Source organism: Sminthopsis crassicaudata, chromosome 1 (genome assembly GCF_048593235.1).
Source record: "Sminthopsis crassicaudata isolate SCR6 chromosome 1, ASM4859323v1, whole genome shotgun sequence".
NCBI classification, from domain to species: domain Eukaryota; kingdom Metazoa; phylum Chordata; class Mammalia; order Dasyuromorphia; family Dasyuridae; genus Sminthopsis; species Sminthopsis crassicaudata.
Genome location: NC_133617.1, coordinates 561,365,447 through 561,388,335, shown reverse-complemented (window position 1 = coordinate 561,388,335; position 22,889 = coordinate 561,365,447). Strand labels below are relative to the sequence as shown.

General features: G+C 32.4%; 1 protein-coding gene across 2 annotated transcripts in view; it reads left to right on the top strand.

The window, feature by feature from the left end:
- Positions 1–22,889, top strand: part of ADGRV1 (adhesion G protein-coupled receptor V1) — a 710,827-nt gene that overhangs the window by 428,193 nt on the left and 259,745 nt on the right. For both annotated transcript variants that reach the window (XM_074282108.1, XM_074282109.1), the window contains one exon: positions 10,029–10,145. In XM_074282108.1, the coding sequence (XP_074138209.1) occupies positions 10,029–10,145 (117 nt within the window). The remainder of the gene's footprint in view (positions 1–10,028; positions 10,146–22,889) is intronic.

Here is a 22,889-nt window from a genome sequence, read left to right as displayed (position 1 = left end):
AAAAATGATTAAAGCCTGAATTAAAGTGGTAGCTTTATGAATAGAGAGAATATCAAATGGAAAAGGAGGTACAATTCTTAAAAATTAGAATTGAGCAAATGGAAACTAATGACTTTATGATAAATCAAGAAAAAAAAAACCAAAACCAAAATAATGAGAAAAAATAGAAAACAATATGAAATATCTCATTGGAAAAAAAATTGACCTGAAAATTTTTTAAATTATTGGACTATTTGAAAGCCATGATCAAAAAAAGAGCCTAGAGATAATCTTTCAAGAAATTGTTGTGTAAAACTGTCCTGATATTTTAGAACCAGAGGGAAAAATAGAAATCAAAAGAATCCATTGATCACTTCCTGTAAGAGATCCCAAGATGAAAACTCCCCAGATTAGAGCCAAATTCCATAACTCCTATGTCAAGGAGAAATATTACAAGCATCCAGAAAGAAAATTTTCAAATATGGTGGAGCCACAGACAGAATAACAAGATTCAATAGTTTCTACATTAAAGGATTGGCAGACTTGGAATATGATATTCCAGACAGCAAAGGAACTAGGATTACAACCAAGAATCACTTATGCAACAAAAATGAATGTAATCCTTCAGGGGGAAAGGTGGATATTTAGTGAAATAAAGGATTTCCAAGCATTAATGATGAAAAGACCAGAGCTGAATAGAAAATTTGACTTGCAAATACAGGTTTCAGAAGAATAAGGGGATAAATAGGAAAGAGCAAACATAAGGGACTTAATAAGGTTAATTTGTTTGCATTCCTACATAGGAGGATAATACTTGTAATTTATAAGAACTTTCTTAATATAAGGACAATTAATTTAGTCAGAAGTATATATATATATATATATATATATATATATATATATATATATATATATATATACATAGAGAGAGAGAGAGAGAGAGAGAGAGAGAGCACCGATGTGAGTTAACGTAAAGTAATAATATCTAAAAAACAAAATTAAGGGGTAATAGGAATGTACTGGGAGGAAGAGAAAGGGAGAAGTAGAATGCTTGCTGTAAATTATCTGCCATAAAAGAGGCAAGAAAAAAACTTTCACAGAGGAGGAAGTGGGAGGAAGGGGATGAAGTGAACCTTACTGTCATTAAAATTGGCTCAAAAGGGAATTATAGTAGAGTATAGAAATTTATCTTATCGTGTAGAAAAGTACAAGGGAAAGGGGATACAAGAAGGGAGGAGGGTGATAAAATGGAGGGCATATTGAGAGAGGAGGTAGTCAAGTACAAAATACTTTTGAAGAAGAATAGGATGAAAGGAGAGAATAGAATAAATGGGGGTGAAATTCAGTTAGCAATAGTAATTGTAAAAAAAAATTTTGAAGCAAGTTTCTCTGATAAGGGTCTTATTTCTCATATTACATATATATATATATATATAGACAGAGAGAGGGGGGAATATGTATATGGCATATATAATAAAGGTTATTCCCCAACTGATAATTGATCAAAAGATATAAACAGTTTTCAGATGAAGTAATCAAACTATTTATATCCATATTTAAAAATATTCTAACTCACAATTAGAGAAATGTAAATTAAAACAATTTTGAGATACCTCCTCCTATTTGACAATCTTCCTATCTAGACAAGCTAATTAAGACAGAAAAAGGAAATGACAAATTTTGGAGGGAATGTAAGGAAAATGCTATAGAAGAAGTTGGATCTGTGCCCAAAGTGCTATAAAACCATGCATAACATTTGAAAAAAATATTTTCTTTATATTTATTGTTTACTCCAAGATTGATTTATAAAAAGATGCTGAATTTTTCACCTCAATGAACATACCCATTTCTCCATCAACAGTGTCAATGCTTTTAAATTGGTTTTTTTTGCTAATTTCAAGAGTTCCTCTGACAGTTTTATTTGTTATTCTTTGATTAATATAGGAATTAAACATTTTTTCATTGTGATTGCTGTTTCCTCACTTGAAAATCATGCTCATATCATTGATCACTTTTGTAATGTAGATTGGGAATTAATTGCCTTTTTAAGTTTTAAATAATTCTTTATTTTATGTTATATGTCAACTTTACCTGTAATGTGTTTTCTCGGTGAAAAACTCCATCTTTTTTTGATTATTGCATAAATATATTTATATTTCCATATCATATAGCACATCTACCTTGTTTTTAATAACTCCTGCTTTATAATTGGACATCTCCCTTCGAAAACTGATATGAGTATAGCATTTCACTTTCTTTTATATTTTATAATTTATTTTACACAAAATGTTAAGTTGACAATCTAGGATGAATTGAGATGTGTACAATGTAAGAAATGATTCTAAATCTGTTTTCTGTTTTACATATATATATATATATATCTAAATAACTAAAATTAATTTTTTTCAAGAACATTTGTTTAAGAATCCACTAAATTTTTATTTTCTATAGACTTATTGGTGTTAAACTTTTATTTACATTTTATTCAGTGACTTATAATCATTCTGTTTATTTCTCTCTATTCTCTCTCCTCTCTTTTCCATTCACCTCACCCCATCCATTACCAGAATCTTTTAATAGGGAAAAAAATATATTGAGTTTTAAATGTGAGAGTGGAAATCTACTTAAATTTTTAGAAATTGATTTTAATTTCCTGATTCTAAATGAGAATTAAAACCAGGGATACTTTGAGCAATACTACTATATTTTTGAATACTATATTCAAAAGAGATTTTTTCAAAAAAGGAAAAGAACTATATGTACAAAAATTATTTATAGCAGCCCTTTTCTCAAGGCAAAAAAATAGAAATTGAAGGGATACCCATCAACTGGGGAATGGCTGAATAAATTGTGGTATGTGAATGCTCTCAGAAAAACCTGGAAAGACTTACATGAGCTTATACAAAGTGAAATATATTGTGTACAAAATAACAACGATAATATAAGATGATAAGCTGTTAATGACTTTGTTATTCTCAAAAATACAATGATACAAGACATCTCTGAAGAACTTAAAATGAACACTATCCATACCCAGAGAAATACAGAGAATTGAATACAAATTGAAGCATACTTAAAAAAAAAACAAAAAACAAAAAAACAACTTATTTTTCTTGAGTTTTTTTTTCTTTTAGGGGGACATATATGTTTATTTTTACAATATGACTTTTATGGAAATGTTTTGTATAACCTCACATGTGACTTCTCAATGAAGTGAATGGAGGTTGGGATGGCAGAAGGGAGATTCAAACTTTCAAAAACAAATGTTAATTGTTTCACATGTAGCTGGGGGGGGAAATAAAATATTAAATAATGATAATAATAAAACCAGAAAATAGTAGAATGTAGTAAAAGGGCTTTGGCTTTGAGGTGGGGGTTTTAGATTTTCTTTTTGTTTGTTTGTTTGTTTGTTTTTTCCCTCTGGGGAGGGGAAGACTTAAGTATGTTTGAAGACAAAAAAAAAAAAAAAAAAAAGGATCCAGTAGAAAGAGAGTGGTTTAAGTTTAAGAAGGCTAGGAGGTAATATGATTAAGATTTACTGAGGTAGTTCTAGCCATCAATTTGTTTCTTGCTAGTTTTTAATTGGATTGTCACAATTACAACAATATATTTTCAGAGCACATGAGGAACAGATTAAAAATTTGCACATTTACTTTTGGAACAGGGAAACATTAATTCATTAAACAATTGAAAATATGTACATGCCACTGGATTTGTTTAATGAAAATGAAAATTGTTTACTCCCAGATGAAGCCTTTAAAAATATCCATGAATGGAATCCAGTGGTCTTCATGGGTAATTCATATATAAATTCAACAGATAATATGTTAATCAAGAAGTAATATACCAATTATTGAATAATTTTGATTTTTAATAGAAACAGAAGTAATATGATCCCAACATATTATCCTTTTATTCCTTTTAATCTTTCCTTTAAGTTCAGGACCAGATCATGGACCACCAGAAATTAGAGATGCATTATTTTTAAGGAGCTGAATCTTAGTCATCAATCCAGACTATACAAGAAAAGAGTAGAAACTATGCAGTGCATCACTGCAAGGCTATAAATTTTCAACACTTACCAAATGCAATGCAATGTACCACCTTGTCTTCAATTACATTCAAAATTTACTAGCTTTTGCAAACTAAAAAGCAAGGCAGGCCTCATGTTGCAAACACATAGTTCAAGATATCCTTTAGAATCCAACAAATAAGCTATACTGGAGCTGGGATCATTATCATAGATAGAAACATTGCCTACAATTATTTTCTATTTTGTTAGATTAAAAAAAATAAATATAACTATTCTATTATATTTCGCATTAAGTATTAAGGACCCTTAAACCTTTCAGTGTAGCAGTCTGAGCACCAGCCATCCATTTGGAAACGTCTTATTCAATTTAGAGAGTACGATAAATTGTTGGCTGCATATAAAATGATGCAATTGTACATAAAGCATTTATTTGCCACATAGGAAGGATGACTCCTTTATAACAAAGAAAAGGTCCTTCTGACCTATAGCATTTGGTTGGTCAAATTTCCCTTTCCACAGAGCTAAGTTACCATGTGCTACTTTCAGAGGTCCTTATCTGGTGCAAGTACAGAGCTGATCCAGCCACTCCATTGTACCAGAATCAGCTAGGAGAAATGTGAGATGAAAAGAGACTGGCTTTGAATTACATTGTTCCTGTTACCTGTTAAATTTTGATTGAATGGTCTACTTAAATTGGCATACTAAACAAAAACATTCATCTGGCACAGGGTGCATAGGTTATTTTCTTTCTTTTATCCTCCTAGCCTAGCTCTGAGTAGTAGGTAATGATTAATCTGGTCTAGAGTGAATGGATTTTAATTGTGAAAAGTAATAAGAAAACAAGGACCAGAACTTTTATTCTGACAATTCTACTTAGCTCACTTAAGAACCTTAGGCCATGTACTCTTTGGGGCAACAGAAAAAAGGATATTCTAAGGACATTTTTGTTCTACGTGCAGCTATTTCAAACCTGTTAAAAACTTCAATTGGTTTTTGACTTTATTTCTCCATAAGGCAATTTAAACTAATGGTCATTGGAATCTATGCAGACTAGAGGCTGACAGTCAGTAAGGGTCATATATGATGATGTATCTCTGACTCTTTCAAGATAGTAGCAAATGCAGTTTAAATCTCTAATTATTTTTTCTGTTTGATTGCCCATAGTTTGTGTCATAAAATCTCCAATGTAGCACAAAGATAAGAGGTGTGTGTAAATGAATAGTCAATTTATGAAAAAGAAGGTGATACAAAAAGTTCTTTGTGGAGGAAGCAGAGATAGAGATTCATGTCATGGTAAGGTGGCCCTAGATGACTGGGGTAATGTTGGAAAGTTTAACAGGAAAAAAAAAAATTAGGTGGGACTGGTAGAAATTATTAAATTATTATTATTTTTAAAAGTGAAGACAAGATATGAGAAACATATCACTGATATTGGAAAACTATTCATTTTTTCTTTTTTTTCCTCTTTTTCATTCAGTTTCGCCTTCAACATTTATTAACTGCCTGCAGTTTTCAACTTACTGATCTCAGAGAAAATTTTAGTATAAAGTCCTCTTCAGAGTATCAAGATCCTTATTAATAACAGGTTTATTAGTTGATCAGTTTAAAAAATCATCTTCATCATCCTATTATTCAGTCAATTCCCAAACAAAAAATGGATTATATTGATATGATAATAAAATCAAACATTTTATGGAATTTTGAGGTTTACAAAGTATACTTAATAATAATAACTCAATATGTAATACTCAATATCAAATCTTTGAGAAATATGTTCTATTGTTAATTTTCATTTTACATATGAGAAAACTGATCCTGAAAAATTTAGTGACTTGACACACAGCTATTAAGTATTAAAATATTAAATACTCAAGTCAAGTAAAGTCAGCAAATATTTATTAAACACCTACTCTGTGCTAGGCATTGCAGTTGGGTGGCACAGTGGATAAAGAACATAGATCTGGAATCAGGAAGATTAATCTTCCTGAGTTCAAATCTGGTCTCAGATACTTGCTAGCTGTGTGATCCTGGGCAAGTCTTTTAGCCTCAATTCCTCACATGTAAAATGAACTGGTGAAAGAAATGGCAAACTGCTCCAGTACTTTTGTCACTAAAACTCCAAATGAGGTCACTTAGAGTCAGACATGACTGAAATGACTGAACAAGAACAACACATCTTTGTTCTTGAGTATATGGGAAAAAAAATTAAAACAACTTGTGCCCTCAAGGAGCTTTTAATCTAATATGGGAACAAGATATACAAAAGATAAAGTGGAGATAAATTCTAAGGAGGGGTAGACTTGAAGTGGGACTTGGAATGGCTTCTTGCAGAGGGTGAGATTTTAGATAAGAATTGAAAGAAGCCAGGGAAACCAGGAGGCAGAGATGAGAAGGGAGAGCATTGCTTAATTTGGGGGACAACCCCAAATATAAGTGGAAATATAAGGAAGCAGAAGACAAAACGTCTTGTGTCTGGCAAGAACAGCATCAATTTATCATGGTTTAAGTAGAAAGGAATAAGCCACAGAAAACTGAAAAATGTGAAATGGGAGATTATGAAGTTTTTTTATAACTTTTTATTTACAAGATATATGCATGGGTAATTTTTCAGCATTGACAATCACAAAACCTTTTATTCCAATTTTTCCCCTCCTTCCCCCCTATCCTCTCCCCCAGATGACAGGTAGACCATTACTTATTAAATATGTTAAAGTATATGTTAAATATAATATAGGTATAAATGTTCATACAGTTATTTTGATGCACAAGAAGAATCAGACTTTGAAATAGTGTACAGTTAAACTGTGAAGGAAATAAAAAATGCAAGCGGACAAAAATAGAGGAATAGGGAATTCTATGTAGTGGTTCATAGTCGTCTCCCAGAGTTCTTTTGCTGGGTGAAGCTGGTTCAATTATGAAGAATTTTAAATGCAAAATAGATTTTGTATTTAATCCTGGAAGTAACAGGAAATTTCTAGAGTGGATTGAGAAGAGAATTGCATCATCAAACCTATACTTTAAGAAGATCAATTTGCTAGTTAAATGGAGGGTAGATTGGAGTAAAGAAAGACTTGAGGCAAGAAGACTAAAAGGGTATTGCAATAGTCCAAGTATGAGGTAAAGAGGGATTGATTACACAGAGTGCTATTAGTGTCAGAAGAAAAAAGAGAATATATATATGAATACAGGAGAGATGTTAGGAAGTAGAATCAATAGGACTTGTCAACAAATTGGAATTAGGTGGGGGTCTTGTGAGAGAGAATGAGAGATCAAGGATAATTGCTCAACTTATAGCTGGGAGGATGGTGGTAACCACAATAGTAATAGGAAAATCAAAAAGAGGGAAAGATTTTGGGGAAAATATGAGATCCATTTTGTACATATTGAAGTTAAGATACCTATGAGAATTCCAATTCAGGATGTTCAATAAGCAGTGGGAGATATGAGACTGAATGTCAAGAAAGAGGTTAGTATTGTACAAATAAAATTGAGAATCATCTTTATAAAGATGTTAATTAAATGAATAGAAATTGATAATATTACCAAGTGAAATGGTGTAGAGAAAGAAAAGGACAAAAAATTTTAAAAAGATACCCACAATTAGACTTTCTCAAAATTTGGAATCCAGGCAAGGATTCACTCATCAGGCAATGAGTAGAATGGAGTTGACCTACCAGGTTAGTAGAATAATCAGTAGATCATTAGAATTAATCCTTCAATTAGAATTAATGATCAATGAAATTAATTTCCCAATCAAATTATAATTATAATGTACAAGCCTTGCTGTAATGAAGTAGATTGTCTCTTTCTCTCTAGCCATAAAGAAGTCCTCTAAGTTGCCAGTGAGATGATTTGCCTCTATTATGAATGGCAGCTAAGATTCAATGGAGAGAGACTCTTATCAGAAGTATTGCCATTTCCCCAGGGTTCACAAAAGTAATCTACAACAAGCATTTACACTTTCTCAGAAAGTACATGTAGGTTTTTAAAAAGTCAGTATTTAAGTCTTGATTTTTTTTTTCATTGTAACTATTTGGCTGATCTATGAAGACATAATTGATTATAAAATTCTCATTTATATTTGATGTATGACTTTTTATCTCTGTTTATAGGTAAGGACTTTTGAGTCAATGCCTATATAATGTACATACTCAGAAATTTGTTTAATGCTGAAAAAAAAGACAGGGCTAAAACTCAGCACTTGACTCAGTGTTTAATCTTGAACTAATACAATGAGTGCTTTGCACATGTAGAAGATGCTCTCTAAATAATCTAGTCGTTCTTGTATTAATAATGGTTAGAATATTTTCAAAATGTTACATGAAAATTAATTCCTTTTAAGATCCAATTATAAATTATTTTATACACACACATATAGTATTTTTGGGAAAATATTTTTTCTCTTTAGATTTTAGTTAAAACTAAGTCCAATGTTGATAATAAAACCTTAGCATTTACATAATAGAACAAAACATAAGATGATAGATATAAGAACTTAGTGTTGGTGTTTGTTTTTTAAACAGTTTTTTTTATAATAGCTTTTTATTTTTCAAAATATATGCAAAGATAAGTTTTCAACATTCACTCCTGTAAAACCCTACGTTCCAAACCATTTTCCCTTCCTTTCTCCCCCAGATTACAGTTTTTTGCCACTACAAAAAGGGATGCTACAAATATTTTTGCATATCAACACAGTTTCTTTACAGATGAAACATTCTCAAAGATTTTTCTTTTGTGTAATCATAAGCATTTAAGAAAGTCAAATTGGTTGAAACTCTTGTTTTATAATATAAGCTGTTGCCTACCTAGAAAGTGTAAAGGCAATGAAAATGCAAAGACGTATATATAATAGTCCAAAGACTTGTTTTTGATTTCAAAAAAGTTTTGGTTTACAAATAAGGAATTTTGTTTATTTCTGATTAGGCAGTATTTCTAAGTTGAGTGCATCTCTGTGTGTCTCTATCTTTGTGTGTGTCTCTTTGTCAATGATATTGTCGAGGTTGGGAAGGGGATCCAATGTTTGGACTCACAGACTGGTGTTATAAAGTGGCTCAAAATAATTTGCAAGCTTGAACGCATTTTCTTGTCAAGGGACAAAGTTTTATTGTAATGCCAGTTGTAAGAGGGCTAAGTTCCAGAAGACATTAGCAAGGAATTGAGAGCAAGAAGATAGATTCATACAAAGTTGGATCAGAGCTTCATGTTATTTATTTGCTAATTTTATGGCTTTCAGGTAGATTTGAGGACTGGTTTCAGGAATTTGGTTATAACTGACCAGGAATATCCTAAGGCCAGAAGATTTTTAAATCATCAGCAAACAGCTTGTTAGAGCAAGAGCACACTTAGATCAGAGGGCTTCAGGATCACTAATATGCCTTCCCTAAAATTTAAGGGAAGACATATTATTACATTCTTAGGCCAGAAGACTTTTACAATTATAGACAAATAGATTATTAGAACAATAGCACTCTAAGGTCACAGGGCCTTAGGATTACTAATACATCTTCCCTAATGTCCAAGAGAAGAAATATCATTATATTGCTCTACAATTATTGACAGATAGGATTGTTAGAACAAGAGCACTTTTAGATCAAAGGGCTTCAAAATCATAGCTATCTCCCCTAGAAGCTATCTTACATCAATATGACAAAAAAAGTTTCCTTTTAGGATTTTCTTCTAAGAACTCAGTATATACATATTATGATTTTCTGACTTTTTTAGTAGAAACATGCAAAGTAATTCATTATTATTTTGGGAATAGATTGATAGAGTCTATCAATTTTAGAGAAATCTTTAAAGTCATGGAAACTTGGAAATAGTTTAATTGAAAGGGACAAAACAGGTCATTTTGTCTACTATTCAACTGACAAATGAAGAAAGAAGGGCTCAGGAATTCCTGTTAAGATTTGACTTTTTAACAGACATAGTTCTTTCTCATAATACTTAACACAGTGCATGGCACATAAATGGGTCTAAACAAATGTTTATTGGTTAATTAATTGATTCTTCCTTACAGATTGCATTTCTGGCTTCTGCATATGCAAGCCCACAACTGACAGAAGAGAGCTGTTCAGCACTGGCTGCTATACTGCATTATCTCTATCTTTGCCAATTTAACTGGATGCTTATTCAGGTAAGAACTCATTCTTTTTTCTCTTCCCTATGAATCTCATGGTTGGTTCCCTGGTTATCCCCTGAAACTTGATAGTGATAGCTGCTATGTCTACAAATTAGTTTTTGGAGAAGCAAATAAAGCAAATCACAACACAAGCAATACCCTGTGTCCCCATGTAGAGGGTCACAGACAGTGGGGGAACTCTGGGTAAGGTATAAGAGTTTTCAACCCAGAGGGAACCTGCTAACAATGTCTGCTTTAGCTTCCCATACCAAGTGGCAAAGACTGATACCAGGTGGCAAACTACATACATACAACAGCAAGTTGTTTATGTGGTCCCTCTTGTGCAGTATATACTTAGCGCATGCATTACTTTGGTTATATAAGGGTCTTAGGGTATATAAGGGTAAAAGAACTTGGACTAAACAGACTGCATGTTTTAACCATCAAGGGAGTCTTGCCTCATCACTCCTCCACTAAGACAGTTTGTTTTTTCACCCCAACGTAAGGGCTCTAGAAAGCACAGTACGTTTTGTCACCTCCAACTTACTGAAAGTAAGACACAACATCCAAAAAAACATTTTTAATGATTTCATTGATATTTGTGGGGGGGAGGAAACAACAAATGCATAAAAGTGCTCCCTCTAAAAAATCAGCACCAGCCTTGACAGAGAAAGGTGGAAGCTTTAGACATGAATTTGGTAGAATCAGCCATAGGTGTCCCTAAGGTATCTGTTTGTTATAGCTATTATCTTCAAAATAAATATTTCTTTATAAAGATTAGTTGATGTTAAGTAGCTAAATGAAACTGAAACAATAACTTGAGTACCTTCCTTGTGATTTCTTGAAATATAATACTGGAAAAAAACAGGCTTGGATAAAGCCCATTAGGATTCAAATGCAGCTACTTGACCATGCCTTAAACCAGAATCACTCTGGCTCTCACTGATTGTTCAACAACCGGTGCTGGTCCTAGCTTCTCTTAGTCATTGTTTGGGTTTTGATGAGTGTAAATAGCAATTGTTTCTGTTCTTGCCAAAATACCTGAAGGTCTTCCCCTCCCAGATTTTTTTTTTTTTTTGAGTTGTTAAAGAGGCCATGTTTGAAGGGCTTCATTTTTTACTCAGCCTTAATCACCGAATGGGTATTACTTCAGACAAAATGAGCTTTAAAAAGGCCAAGGTCTCCCACCTGCATCCTGATTTTGTCTCAGCACTGGGCTTACATGACCCTGGAGGAGAGAGGGAGGCTGACAATTTTGCACAACTTTACCTAATGTAAATCTAGTTCAGTTACAAATCAAGACATCATTTTCCTGATGTCATTGGTCCTCTTCCAGTATAAAGGACAACCAACAGTAAGCAGGAAAAAGAACAAGAGATTATCTTACATACCTTTTGTATACACAAGCTGAAAAGATTCTTTATTACTCTACAAAGCCAGCTTCTCAGTCACTCATGGCAGGAAGAGGTTTATCAAGCCTCCCCATCTTAGCTTGAAATGAGGCAGAGAACATTGCACATAATCTTAAGTGGGGAAAAGGGAAGAATATCCTTTTATCACACATGCCCCAAACCAAGCCCACCCCAAGCTTCCATGTTATTGGCCTAGATGATAATGCCTAAGCATGGCCCATTTCAGGACAGAGGAGCAAGGGGAAAGTTATATTCATAATCTCAGATGTCATTGCTTGGTATGTTGGTTTTGCTTAACTTTTTCTTTATCATAAAGGAAAGTTCTGACATAATGAATTAGGTCAAGGAAGCAGTTCCTAGTTTGAAGTAAATAGGTGATAAATTCACAATGACTATATTCCTTGCCAAAAAGTAGGTTTATTTAGGACAAGAAGTTTCAGACAAAATAAGAGGTAAAATAGGCATTAGCAGTGGCAAATATGAAATACATTTGGGAAAGCATACACTTAACAAGAAAAAGGCATGTTCTCTAGGAGAACTCATAAGTAAGCAGGAGAAAGGTAATACTCTATGAAGTGGGAATAGAGGGTTAGGCTAGAGGAGTTTAGCAATTTAACCAGAGTTAGTTATAGTAAGGCGAAAGATACAGTTAAAGGGAAAATTATAAGGAGGAGAAAGAGAGAGAATACTTCATAGTAGGCTTAGTCCTGAAAAGGACTTAGCAAAGATCTTCATCATGGGCATATCTTTTATAGAGGAAATACAATGTTGCAGGTTTCTCACAGGAGGAAGGGAAGTGCCAGGGAGCTTAGAGGGATGTATCAAAAAGGAGCCAGATGGAATGCACCTGGCAGACCAGGTCCTAAACCTGTCTAAATGATAAGCTAATCAATATCTCAAAGATTGTTTAAAGAATCCCAGAGGTTTGAGGGATAGACAATGGAAGTTGATAAAGAGTTCCATCCTTACAAATTGATGGGGGTTGAAGTCCCTTTAAGATTTCCTTTCTGATTCCCCAACCCCCATGGCTGATCTTTGATTTACAAATCCTGATCACCTGGCTTTCCCCATCCCCACCAGATCTAAACTAACCTGAGTTTTTCCCAACCCCAACAGTTTAAATCCATTGAATTCTATTCAACACTGATCCTGGCTGAAAGCCCACCAGGAGCTTGACTCTACCCACAAGCCCCATTTTAGGTATAAAAGAGCCAAGTTGGAGCTCTCTCTTTGCAGGAGCCCTCCCCCCCAAACATGGTATCCTTCCGGCCATGTATCTACCTTCAACTTTATTTCCAAATCCCTACAATAAACCTTTTTTTTTTTTTTTTTTTTTAATCAGTCTAAGGTTTGGGGCCTGTAAATTCATTTACAGGGGACACTGCGCCGTCATGGGACTATCGTATTATCTTTGCACCGACCAAAACAGGGTTCCCCCTTTCCTATCTCTCATCAAAATCACTCTATAAAAATGGGATATCTAGTACTTGGTTATTCCTGATAATAGCTAGATGGGTTTATTCCTGATAAGGGAAAAAAAGTAAGCTCAAAATCCACATCAATAGGATTAGTGGTAAGTAACTGATGCAAACAAAGATGAAAAAGTGTTTTTATAATTTGTTTGTTTTTAATCTGTATTATAGGCAAGATAGGATTCCATATCTAGATTTAACCCAGAACCTAGGTTACTGACTAGATCAAAATCTGGAGCAGCTAAGTGATACAGGGAATAGAATGCCAGGCCTAGATTCAGGAAGACTCGTTTTCATGAGTTCATATCTAGGCAAGTCACTTAAACCTTTTTTTTCTTTTTTGGCCTGTGTTTCCTTATCTATAAAATTAGCTGTAGAAAGAAATGGCAAATCCCTCCAATATCTTTGATAAGAAACCCTAACATAGGATCACGAAGAATTGAACATAACTAAAACAACTGAACAACAAAGATCAAAATCTAAAATTTTCCCCTTAATTCATCTTGCAAGTTCACTGGGAGTCTTAGGACTTTCAAGAACTTTCTTACTAGTCTGTTCTCTAGTCTGGAAACCTTATTCCTGGGATTCAGATTATACTTCACTTATCTCCTTGTTCCTTTGGACATCTTGATAGCTCTGGTACCCCCAAATCACACCTTAAATAGGCTTAAGCCCATTTGGGGGGGTCCCTTCTAGTGCAATCCTATTAGTTCTCCATATCTATGTTTACATTAAGCTCTGAACCTTTACCTTTTATTTATTCTAGACTTCCTTGGTCCCCTTAAAAGCAGGTACCTTGAAAGCAAATGCTATTACTTCCTAGTGCCACTAGATTACAGCAGCTTCTTCCTAAATACAGTAATAGACTGTCTTCTGTACCTCTTTCAAAGTCTGTGATCCCATAGGACACCCACTGAATTCTTATTTTGGACCTGAGGATTATATCTAGCTCTCAGATCATTTACAGAGCACCAATGACTAATACATTCTGAACTCAATGAACCAACATGCTTTTTGTAGCTTTTTGTAGATTATCTTTGATGATTCACCCTGTCAGATGTGCCCTAGAGGAGGGTGCTCTCTCCAAATGCCATCATTACAATTTGTACCATAGAAAATAATATTTTTTTAAAGCAACCATGTGACTAGAATCACCTGGGCTAAAACCCTAACTCAGACACTTTCTATCTCTGTGACCCTGGACAAATAACCACTTTTAGCCTAAATCTTTCCAACTCTCAGCCTCTGTTTTCTCATCTGTAAAATGAGATTAATAATATAGGACTCAAGCCATCTGGTTGTTTTGAGGATTAAATCAGATAATATGTGTAAAGCATTTTGCACACCTTAAAGTGCTATATAAATGCTATTTATCATTATTATTATTATTGTTACCAACAAGAATTTTTTTCTTTTATAAGATACCTGCATGGCAGCAATTCACGTTTTTATTAAAGTAGAAACAAAAAGCCCTGAAATGTTTAGTTTAGATCTAATCTAATATGAGTCTGCAATGTAACTTAGGTGCTAAAAATTCAATGGATTCTTCAGTTTTGTTACTTGAAATCTGCTGCCCATAATTAAAGAGGTAATAGCATTATCACATTCTTTAATAGAACATTTCTGAGATGGTATGTTCTATCCTTAGCATTGTTTTTTGAGGAATACCAACAAAATAGTAAGCTTTTGGAGAGGAGTAGCAGGGGTATGGAGAGATCTGGAGATCATATTATACAAAAAAAGGTTAAAAATTTTTAGCATATTTTCCTTGAAAAAAAAAATTGGATTGAGTCATGATGGTTATCTTTAAATATTTTAAAGACTATCATGGGAGAGACAGAAATCCTATTCTGAATAGCTCCAAAGGACAGAAGCAGCACTAGTGGGTGGCCAGAAAGGAAGAATTTGTCTCAATAGGAGGGAAGATTTTTCAAATAATTAAAGCTATTAAACAATAGAAAGGCTGTATCAAAATGCCATGAGTTTCCCAGTCACTGAAAATAGTTAAAGAGCAGGTAACTAACTGCCTGGCAGAGATAACACAAAAGAGATTCCTATACCAATAATGAGGTCAGACCAGAAGACCTCTAAGGTCCCGTTAGATTACATGATTCTCTGCCGGACATGTGAGAGAGGGCTAAAGGACAGAAACAAAAGAAGGAAATGAATATTAGGATTTGAAAGATTAATAGAAATTAGTGTGGTTGTGGTACTTGGTAGGCTAAGTACAGTTTGCATGGGCTAAAGATTTTTGAACACTTTAAAATATTGAATAAGTTCAATGTATTTCAAATGGAATGCCACATATGTTTCATGGTTTGTGGTCTGACCACAGAAATAGGAGTTCAGGAACTTTTGAATTCTAGTTAATATGTGGTCAGGGTTAGGTTACTTATTCAATTTGTGTTTTGCCACATATAAAATAGGAATTTATATTTTATCTTAATATTCTGTATGAAAGAAATATAAATTAATTTAATGAGCTAGGATATTTTAAAAGGCAAGTTAAATTTTTTATCTCCATATTTATTCAATTCAATCCAAAAAGCATTTAGTTTCTAATTCATCTAGAGTTTTATGTTGGTTATGGAAAAGACAAATAAGCAAACAAATTACTGGATGAATGAATGAGACTCTAAATGTCCCTTCTTGTGGAATTTGCAATATAGTAGAAAGATGCAAAATGTGTCCAAACTATTGTAATGTAACAGGACACAAATAAATGTATACAAACTAATAGAAACAATGGAGTTGAAGAGAGGGAATTTTTTTTTGTTATATTAGTAAAAGCTTTATTGAGAAATTAGCACTTGAACTGAATCTTGAAGCATAGTTAAGATTACAACTGGTAAAAAGGCATCCAAATATATAGGAAACAGAATGATCAAAGGCAGAGACATGAAAAACAGGGACATAGGAATTGGAGACAACAAATTGTCCAATTTGTTTGAAGAGTAGTATGTGATGAGGCCGAGGAGCTACCGAGGAGCTACCGAGGAGCTAAATTGGAGTCAAATTATGGAGGACTTTGAATGTCAAACTAATGAATTTGCACTTCATTTATATGCCATTAGTAATGATGAAAAGCTTAAGTTAAGGAGTGAAAGGATAAGATCTGTACATCAATCTTTCAGTCAACAAACATTTATTAAAACTTACTATGTACTAGGCACTGTGCTAAATCCTGACGATATCTCCCCTTTAAAAATAAATAGTTCCTCTCTGCAAGAAGCTTAAATTCTCATGGAACCATATGCAATAATCAGTTCCCATTATTATAAATAGAGGGTAGATGAAAGTCATCTGGCAGTTGCATGAAATATGGATTATAGGCTAGTAAGATACTTAATAAATGTTTATTGAATTAAATTGAATTCTATTTTCTTTCTGCTTGATCTTTATAGGAAAGAACCAGTGCTGTCAGAAAATTCAGTGTTTCTGTTGGATGTAGATATTTCTGTTGGATATTCTCTTAGTCTAGTGACATACTGGTCCAGATATAGAATTCTACATATACAGACTATATTCCTAAAATAAAATATTTTTGAAAGGAAAGAAATACACAAATGAACAAAATTACCATATAAGAGCATAGTAATTGTAGAGTTTGATGGGGTTTTTTTTTTGCATTACCTTCTATTCAAATAAAAATATATTAATTCTTAATCATTATTATTCTTTGTCTTATTCTTTTGTTGCCATTCTTCTTCTCTCTCTCTCTCTCCTCCTACCATATTCTCACAAGAGGTATTAAAAAAAGAATTACCGATCTCAAGTTTTATATGGACCAGATTTGGAGATAATGTGAGACCTCTATTCAAATCAGCACGGAAATATGGAGAAGTACAAAATAGCAAAAACCAAATAGAAAAATTATTGGCAAATGTCCTACAAAGTAATCAATTATGACAAAGATCAGATAAAATTTAGCTTTTTTACACAAAATGAAATGACTTCAGTAACTAGCCTCACTCAAAACTATGGGAAGCTTCTTGCCCTTTGCCACGGGCTCATAGAAGAGTGAAATAAAGGATATTTATTTTATCTTATTTATTGCTTTTTTTAATACCTTTGCTTGGTACAGTTTGAGAAACTGGTTTGATTAAGTATTTTTAAGCTAAATAATTTTCAAGTGCCTTGAAATCTTTCTTTATTCTGGTTAAAGTTCGTGGGGGAAAAATAATTCATCATTATTAATATTCTCTTCTGAGATAGAGAGACAGAGGCAGAGATGGATGACAGATAATGTATATACCAGATGGTATAAAAACTTGGCTCATTCAATTGCATTCTCTACCTTCTATACCCTATAAAAAGCAAGTTGTCAAACTCTAAGTAAACAGCATGGGAGTATAGTATAAATTTTGGCTACTTTCAGACCACTAGCTCAGTGATTGTATCTAAAGGTTGTATTCAGTATGGATGCATACCTGCCTTCTGTGGACTTTCTCAATCACTGCAGTTTTCTTTCAATTGCTCACTAGAAAATGCTCTAACTAAACATGAACACATCATTTCCACTTTCTCAACTTCTAGAACTCTCACAAAGTCATAGGCACTTTAGTGGCCCTCTGTTTTACCTAGACCTAATAATATGACTTGGAACCTACTCAAAAATCATCCAATTAGGAAAATATTGGATTTTTATCCTAAGCCTCTGTCTATAGTTTTGTAGTCTCATTTTCTTATTCATGTCAAATAAAGCTCATTCATTGAACTTAGATGTTTTATTCTTTAATGGTCATTATTAAATTAGTAAACAAACATTTCTGAGTATTTACTCTGGGCACCTTGCTAAGTGTGAAAATGCAAAAAAAAAAAACCAAGTAAAACAGTCTTTACTACAATAGTGATAGTACATAGCACAATTTATGGGATATAGCCAGAGTAGTACTTAGAAGGAAATGCATATTTTTGAATGCTGATACCAGTAAAAGAGAGAATCAACAGATTAAAATAGGCACATACAACTAAAAAACATGTAAAGCTAACAAATTAAAACTCCCAAACACCAAAATAGAAATCCTGAAAATCAAAGAGTTTAATCAAATTTAAAATAAAAATCCATTAATAAAACTAGTAGCTGTTTAAAAAAAATAATAGACAAACTTAGCTACTTTTATTTTTTAAAAAGAAAGAAAACATTTTCAGTTAAAAAATAAAAAGGTTAATTCAATCAACAAAGATGAAATAAAAATAATTATTAGAAACTATTTTTCCAATTATATGTTATAAGGACAATCTAAATGAAATGAATGGATATTTACAAAAATATAAATTACCCAAATTAACAAAACAGGAAATAGAATACTTAATCTTATTCTAGAAAAAATAAATTGAACAAGAAATGAGATTCATTTAAAAAAAACTCAGGACCTAATGTATTTACAAGTGAATACAACAAGTATTTTAAGCAATTAATTCTATTTCTGAAAAAATAAGTAAAGGAATTCTACCAAATTCTTTCCTTGACACAAATTTGATTTTTATATCTAATACAGGGAGAGTTAAAGCAGAAAAAAACACTTTCCCTAATGAATATTGCAATATTGTGTAATAAATCAAATAAAACATTATCAAGAAGACTGCAGCAATATGTCATAAAAATCATAAACTATGATGAAGCAGATTTATATTAGGAATTCAGGACTGGTTCAATATTAGGAAAACCCTAAGCATAATTTACCATATTGTTAACAAAAACAACAAAAAATCATATAATTATTTTAATAGCTTCAGAAAAAGCTTTTGACAAAACATAACATATATTGTTATTAAAAGCATAAGAAAATCTTGGGATAATGATGTTTTCCTTAAAATGATAGATAGTATCTGTCTAAAACCAAGAGCCAACATTATAATAGGGATTATAAACTAGAAACTTTTCCAGTAAGTTCAGGGGGAAAGCAAGGATATTCCTTATCATCATAATTATTTAATATTGAATTAGAAATGTTGACTGTAGCAATAAGACAAGAAAAACATTTTGAAGGAATAAGCACAGATAATGAAGAAACAAAACTATCACTTTTGACAGATGACAAGATGGTTTTCTTAGAAAATCTTAGAAAGGCAACTAAAAAATTTGCAGAATATAAAATAAATTCGTGCAAGTCATCAGTATTTCTGTGTATTACCAACAACATTCAGCAGAAAGAAATAGAAAGAGAATATTAATTTAAAATAACATAGTCTAAAATATTCAGGAGTTTGTATGTCAAAACACATGGGAACTACATGAACACAATTGCAAAACATTTCACACAAATAAATACAAATCTAAATAACTGAAATAATATTAATTACCCATAAGTAAGTCAAGCAAATATAATAAAAAATAAATATTGCTTAAAGTAATTTATTTATTCAATGTGTTATGAATCAAATACAAAAGAATTACTTTGTAGAGGTAGAAAGATGTAATAAAATTCATCTGGAAGAATAAAAGGTTAATAATATCAAGGGAATAAAAGGGGAAAAAACTAGGAAGGAATGTGGACTAGCAGTACTAGAAGTAGCACCTAAGGAAAATTCTATTGGAGAATTATAGATGATGGTAAGCAAGAATTTTGAAGAATAAATATAACAAAATTAAAAATTCATTTTGAGAGTTCTTCCAAAAAGTATAACTTTTTTTGTAAGTTTATTTATTTTTAATACATTTTCATTTTATGAATCATGTTAGGAGAGAAAAATCAGAGCAAAAGGGAAAAAACATAATCTCTTATTTATTTATTGAGATTAAAAAAAAAACCAAAAAAAAGAAGTGAACATAGCATGTGTTGATTAACGTTCAGTCTCCTTATATCTCTTTTTCTGGATGCAGATGGCATTTTCTATCCAAAGTCAATTGGGATTTGCTTTGCATCACTGAACTGCTTAGAAGAACCAACCCTGCCATAATTAATTATCACACATTCTTGCTGTTGTTGTGTACAATGTATTCCTGGTTTTGCATGTTTCACTCAACATCAGTTCATATAATTCTTCCCAGGCTTTTCTATAATCAGCTTGTTCATCATTTTTTAAAGAACAATAATATTTCATCACCTTCATGTACCACACTTTGTTCAGCCATTCCCCAATTGATGGACATCCACTCTTTTTCCAATTCTGTTACCACAAAAAGAGCTGCTATAAAAAATTTTGCACATATGGGTCCTTTTCCCTCCTTTATGATTTCCTTGGGGTATAGACCCAGTAATGGCACTGCTGGATCAAAAAGGTATGCATAGCTTTATAACCCTTTGGGCATAGTTCCAGATTGCTTTTCAGAATGATTGGATCATTTCACAATTTCACCAACAATGCATTATTGTCCCAGTTTTCCCACTTCCCTTCCAACATTTATCATTATCTTTTCCTATCTTCTTAGCCAATCTTAGAGGTATAAAGTGGTACCTCAAAGTTGTTTTAACTTGCATTTCTTTAATCAGTAGTGATTTAGAGCATTTTTATATAATAAATGGTTTTAATTTTGTCATCTGAAAATTGTTCATATTCTTTGACCATTTATCATTTGGGAAATGACTTGTATTCTTATAAATTTGACACAGTTCCTTATATATTTAGAAGTGAGACTTTTAACAGAAATACTGGATATAAAGATTTTTTCCCAGCTTTGTACTTCCCTTTTAATCTTGTTTCTGTTGGTTTTATTTGTGCAAAAAATTTTAATTTAATGTAATCAAAGTAGTCCATTTTGCCTTTCATAATGTTCTCTAGTTCCTCTCTTCTTCAAAGATCTGAGTAAATTATCCCTTGTTCTTCTATTTTGTTTATGATATCATTTTTTATGCCCACAGCATGTATCCATTTTGACCTCATTTTGGTATGGGATGTGAGATATATAGGTCTATGCTGATTTTCTGACATGCTATTTTCCAGTTATCCCTGCAAATTGTTGTCAGGAGTTCTTATTCCAGAAGCTGGAGTTTGGAGATTTATCAAATACTAGATTGCTATAGACTTTGATTATTGCATCATATGTATCTAACCTATTCCACTGATCCACCACTCTTTATTTCAGTATCAAATGGTTTTGATTACTGCTGCTTTATAATATAGTATTAGATTTGGTACTACTAAGCCACGGTCCTTTGTATTTTTTTTTACTAATTCCCTTGACATTATTGACCTTTTGTTATTCCAGATGAACTTTATTATTTTTTTTTCTAATTCTACAAAATCATGTTTGGGCAATTTGATTGGTATAGCACTGGATAAGTAGACCAATTTAGGCAGAATTGTTACCTTTATTATATTAGCTCGGCCTCAGTTGATATTTTTCCAATTGTTTAGATCTGATTTTATTTTTGTAGAGAAGTGTTTTGTAATTGAGTTCATATGATTTTTGGGTTGTCTTGGTAGGTACACCCCCAAATATGTTATTTTGTCTATAGCAATTTTAAATGGAAATTCTCTATCTCTTGCTAATGAGCTTTGTCAGTTATATATGGAAATGCTGATGATTTTATGATTTTATTTTATATCCTGCAACTTTACTAAAGCTGTGAATTGTTTCCAGTAGGTTTTTGGACGATTTTCTAGGATTCTTTAAGTATACCATCATATAATCTCCAAATTGCCTTTTCTAATTCCTTTATTTTTTTTCTTTTCTTATGGCTAAAACCAACATTTCTAGAATAATTTTTAATAATAGTGGTAATAATGGACATTCTTGTTTCACCCCTGTTCTTTCCACTACAAATAATGCTTGCTATAGGTTTTAGATAGATCCTGCTAATTATTTTAAGTAAAGTTCTCTTTACACTGTGCTCTGTAGTGTTTTTAATAGGAATTGGTGCTGTATTTTGCTAAACAAAAGATACAAATCTTAATTCACATGCATATTTTTTTTTTAATTTCCTGTGTGTAAACCCCCTACTAAAGAGGGAAATAGGTTGCAGCAGCTAATGGCTTCTTACGTGTTATAGATACAATTATATGAGGACTTGATTAATCAGGAAAAACCCAAGAGATACAAATTAATTCAAGTATGGACAAGCATACACCATTTTACTTTGAATGCATATAAATATATTTTCTCATTCTTCAAAAGGCATGCTGACATTATTTCCTCTTGGTAAAATTTGTTTTAATTATCATTATCCACATCTTTTTATAAGGAAATCCACACCATCATATATTCATTTAAGTGGCTTCCTGTAGTTCATAAACATTGCCACAACCATATTTTTTATTAAATTAATTTTCAGTAGTTTACAAACACACACAAACATGCATGTACACACACATCCACTCACACACATTGTTAAGTTTATTAATCCATTAATTTTGAGAAGTTATGAATGTTTATTTCAGTTTTAGAAATCTTTAACCTTATATTAGATGCTGATCATTTGCAGGCTGTGCTTTAATAGTTGATTATAAATAATGTCACTGGAACTCTTAAATTTCTTTACATCACCAAGTTTAGAAAGGACTAATGCTAGAAACTGTGTGTGTGAGTGGAAATGATCTAAGTCATTCAACTCAGATGAAACTTAGAAGTGTTATTATTCTGTATGGCCTTGCTCTTATTTTCTTTCCTTTTAATGAAGTAACTCTTTCATCCCAGCTGTTTTTTTTTTTTGCATGGGTGTAATTGTTGATCTTTTCAAAGTTTTTTGAGCCTTTAAGAGTCCAATATTTCTTGTACATGTCACTTTTATCAGAGTAATCAGTCTCTTGCTCTTAAAACCTTTCATGTTCCCGAATTAAATCAGTGAAGAAGGTTAGGAAGAGGGCTAATTTTAGCCATCCTCCTTCTATTGCTGGGCTTCATGTTGGCCTTCATGTCAGGGAGACTTGATTTCTCACAGATTAGGCAAGTGAAGAGACTGGGGAGCAAAAACAGGAATGTTCTGAGATAT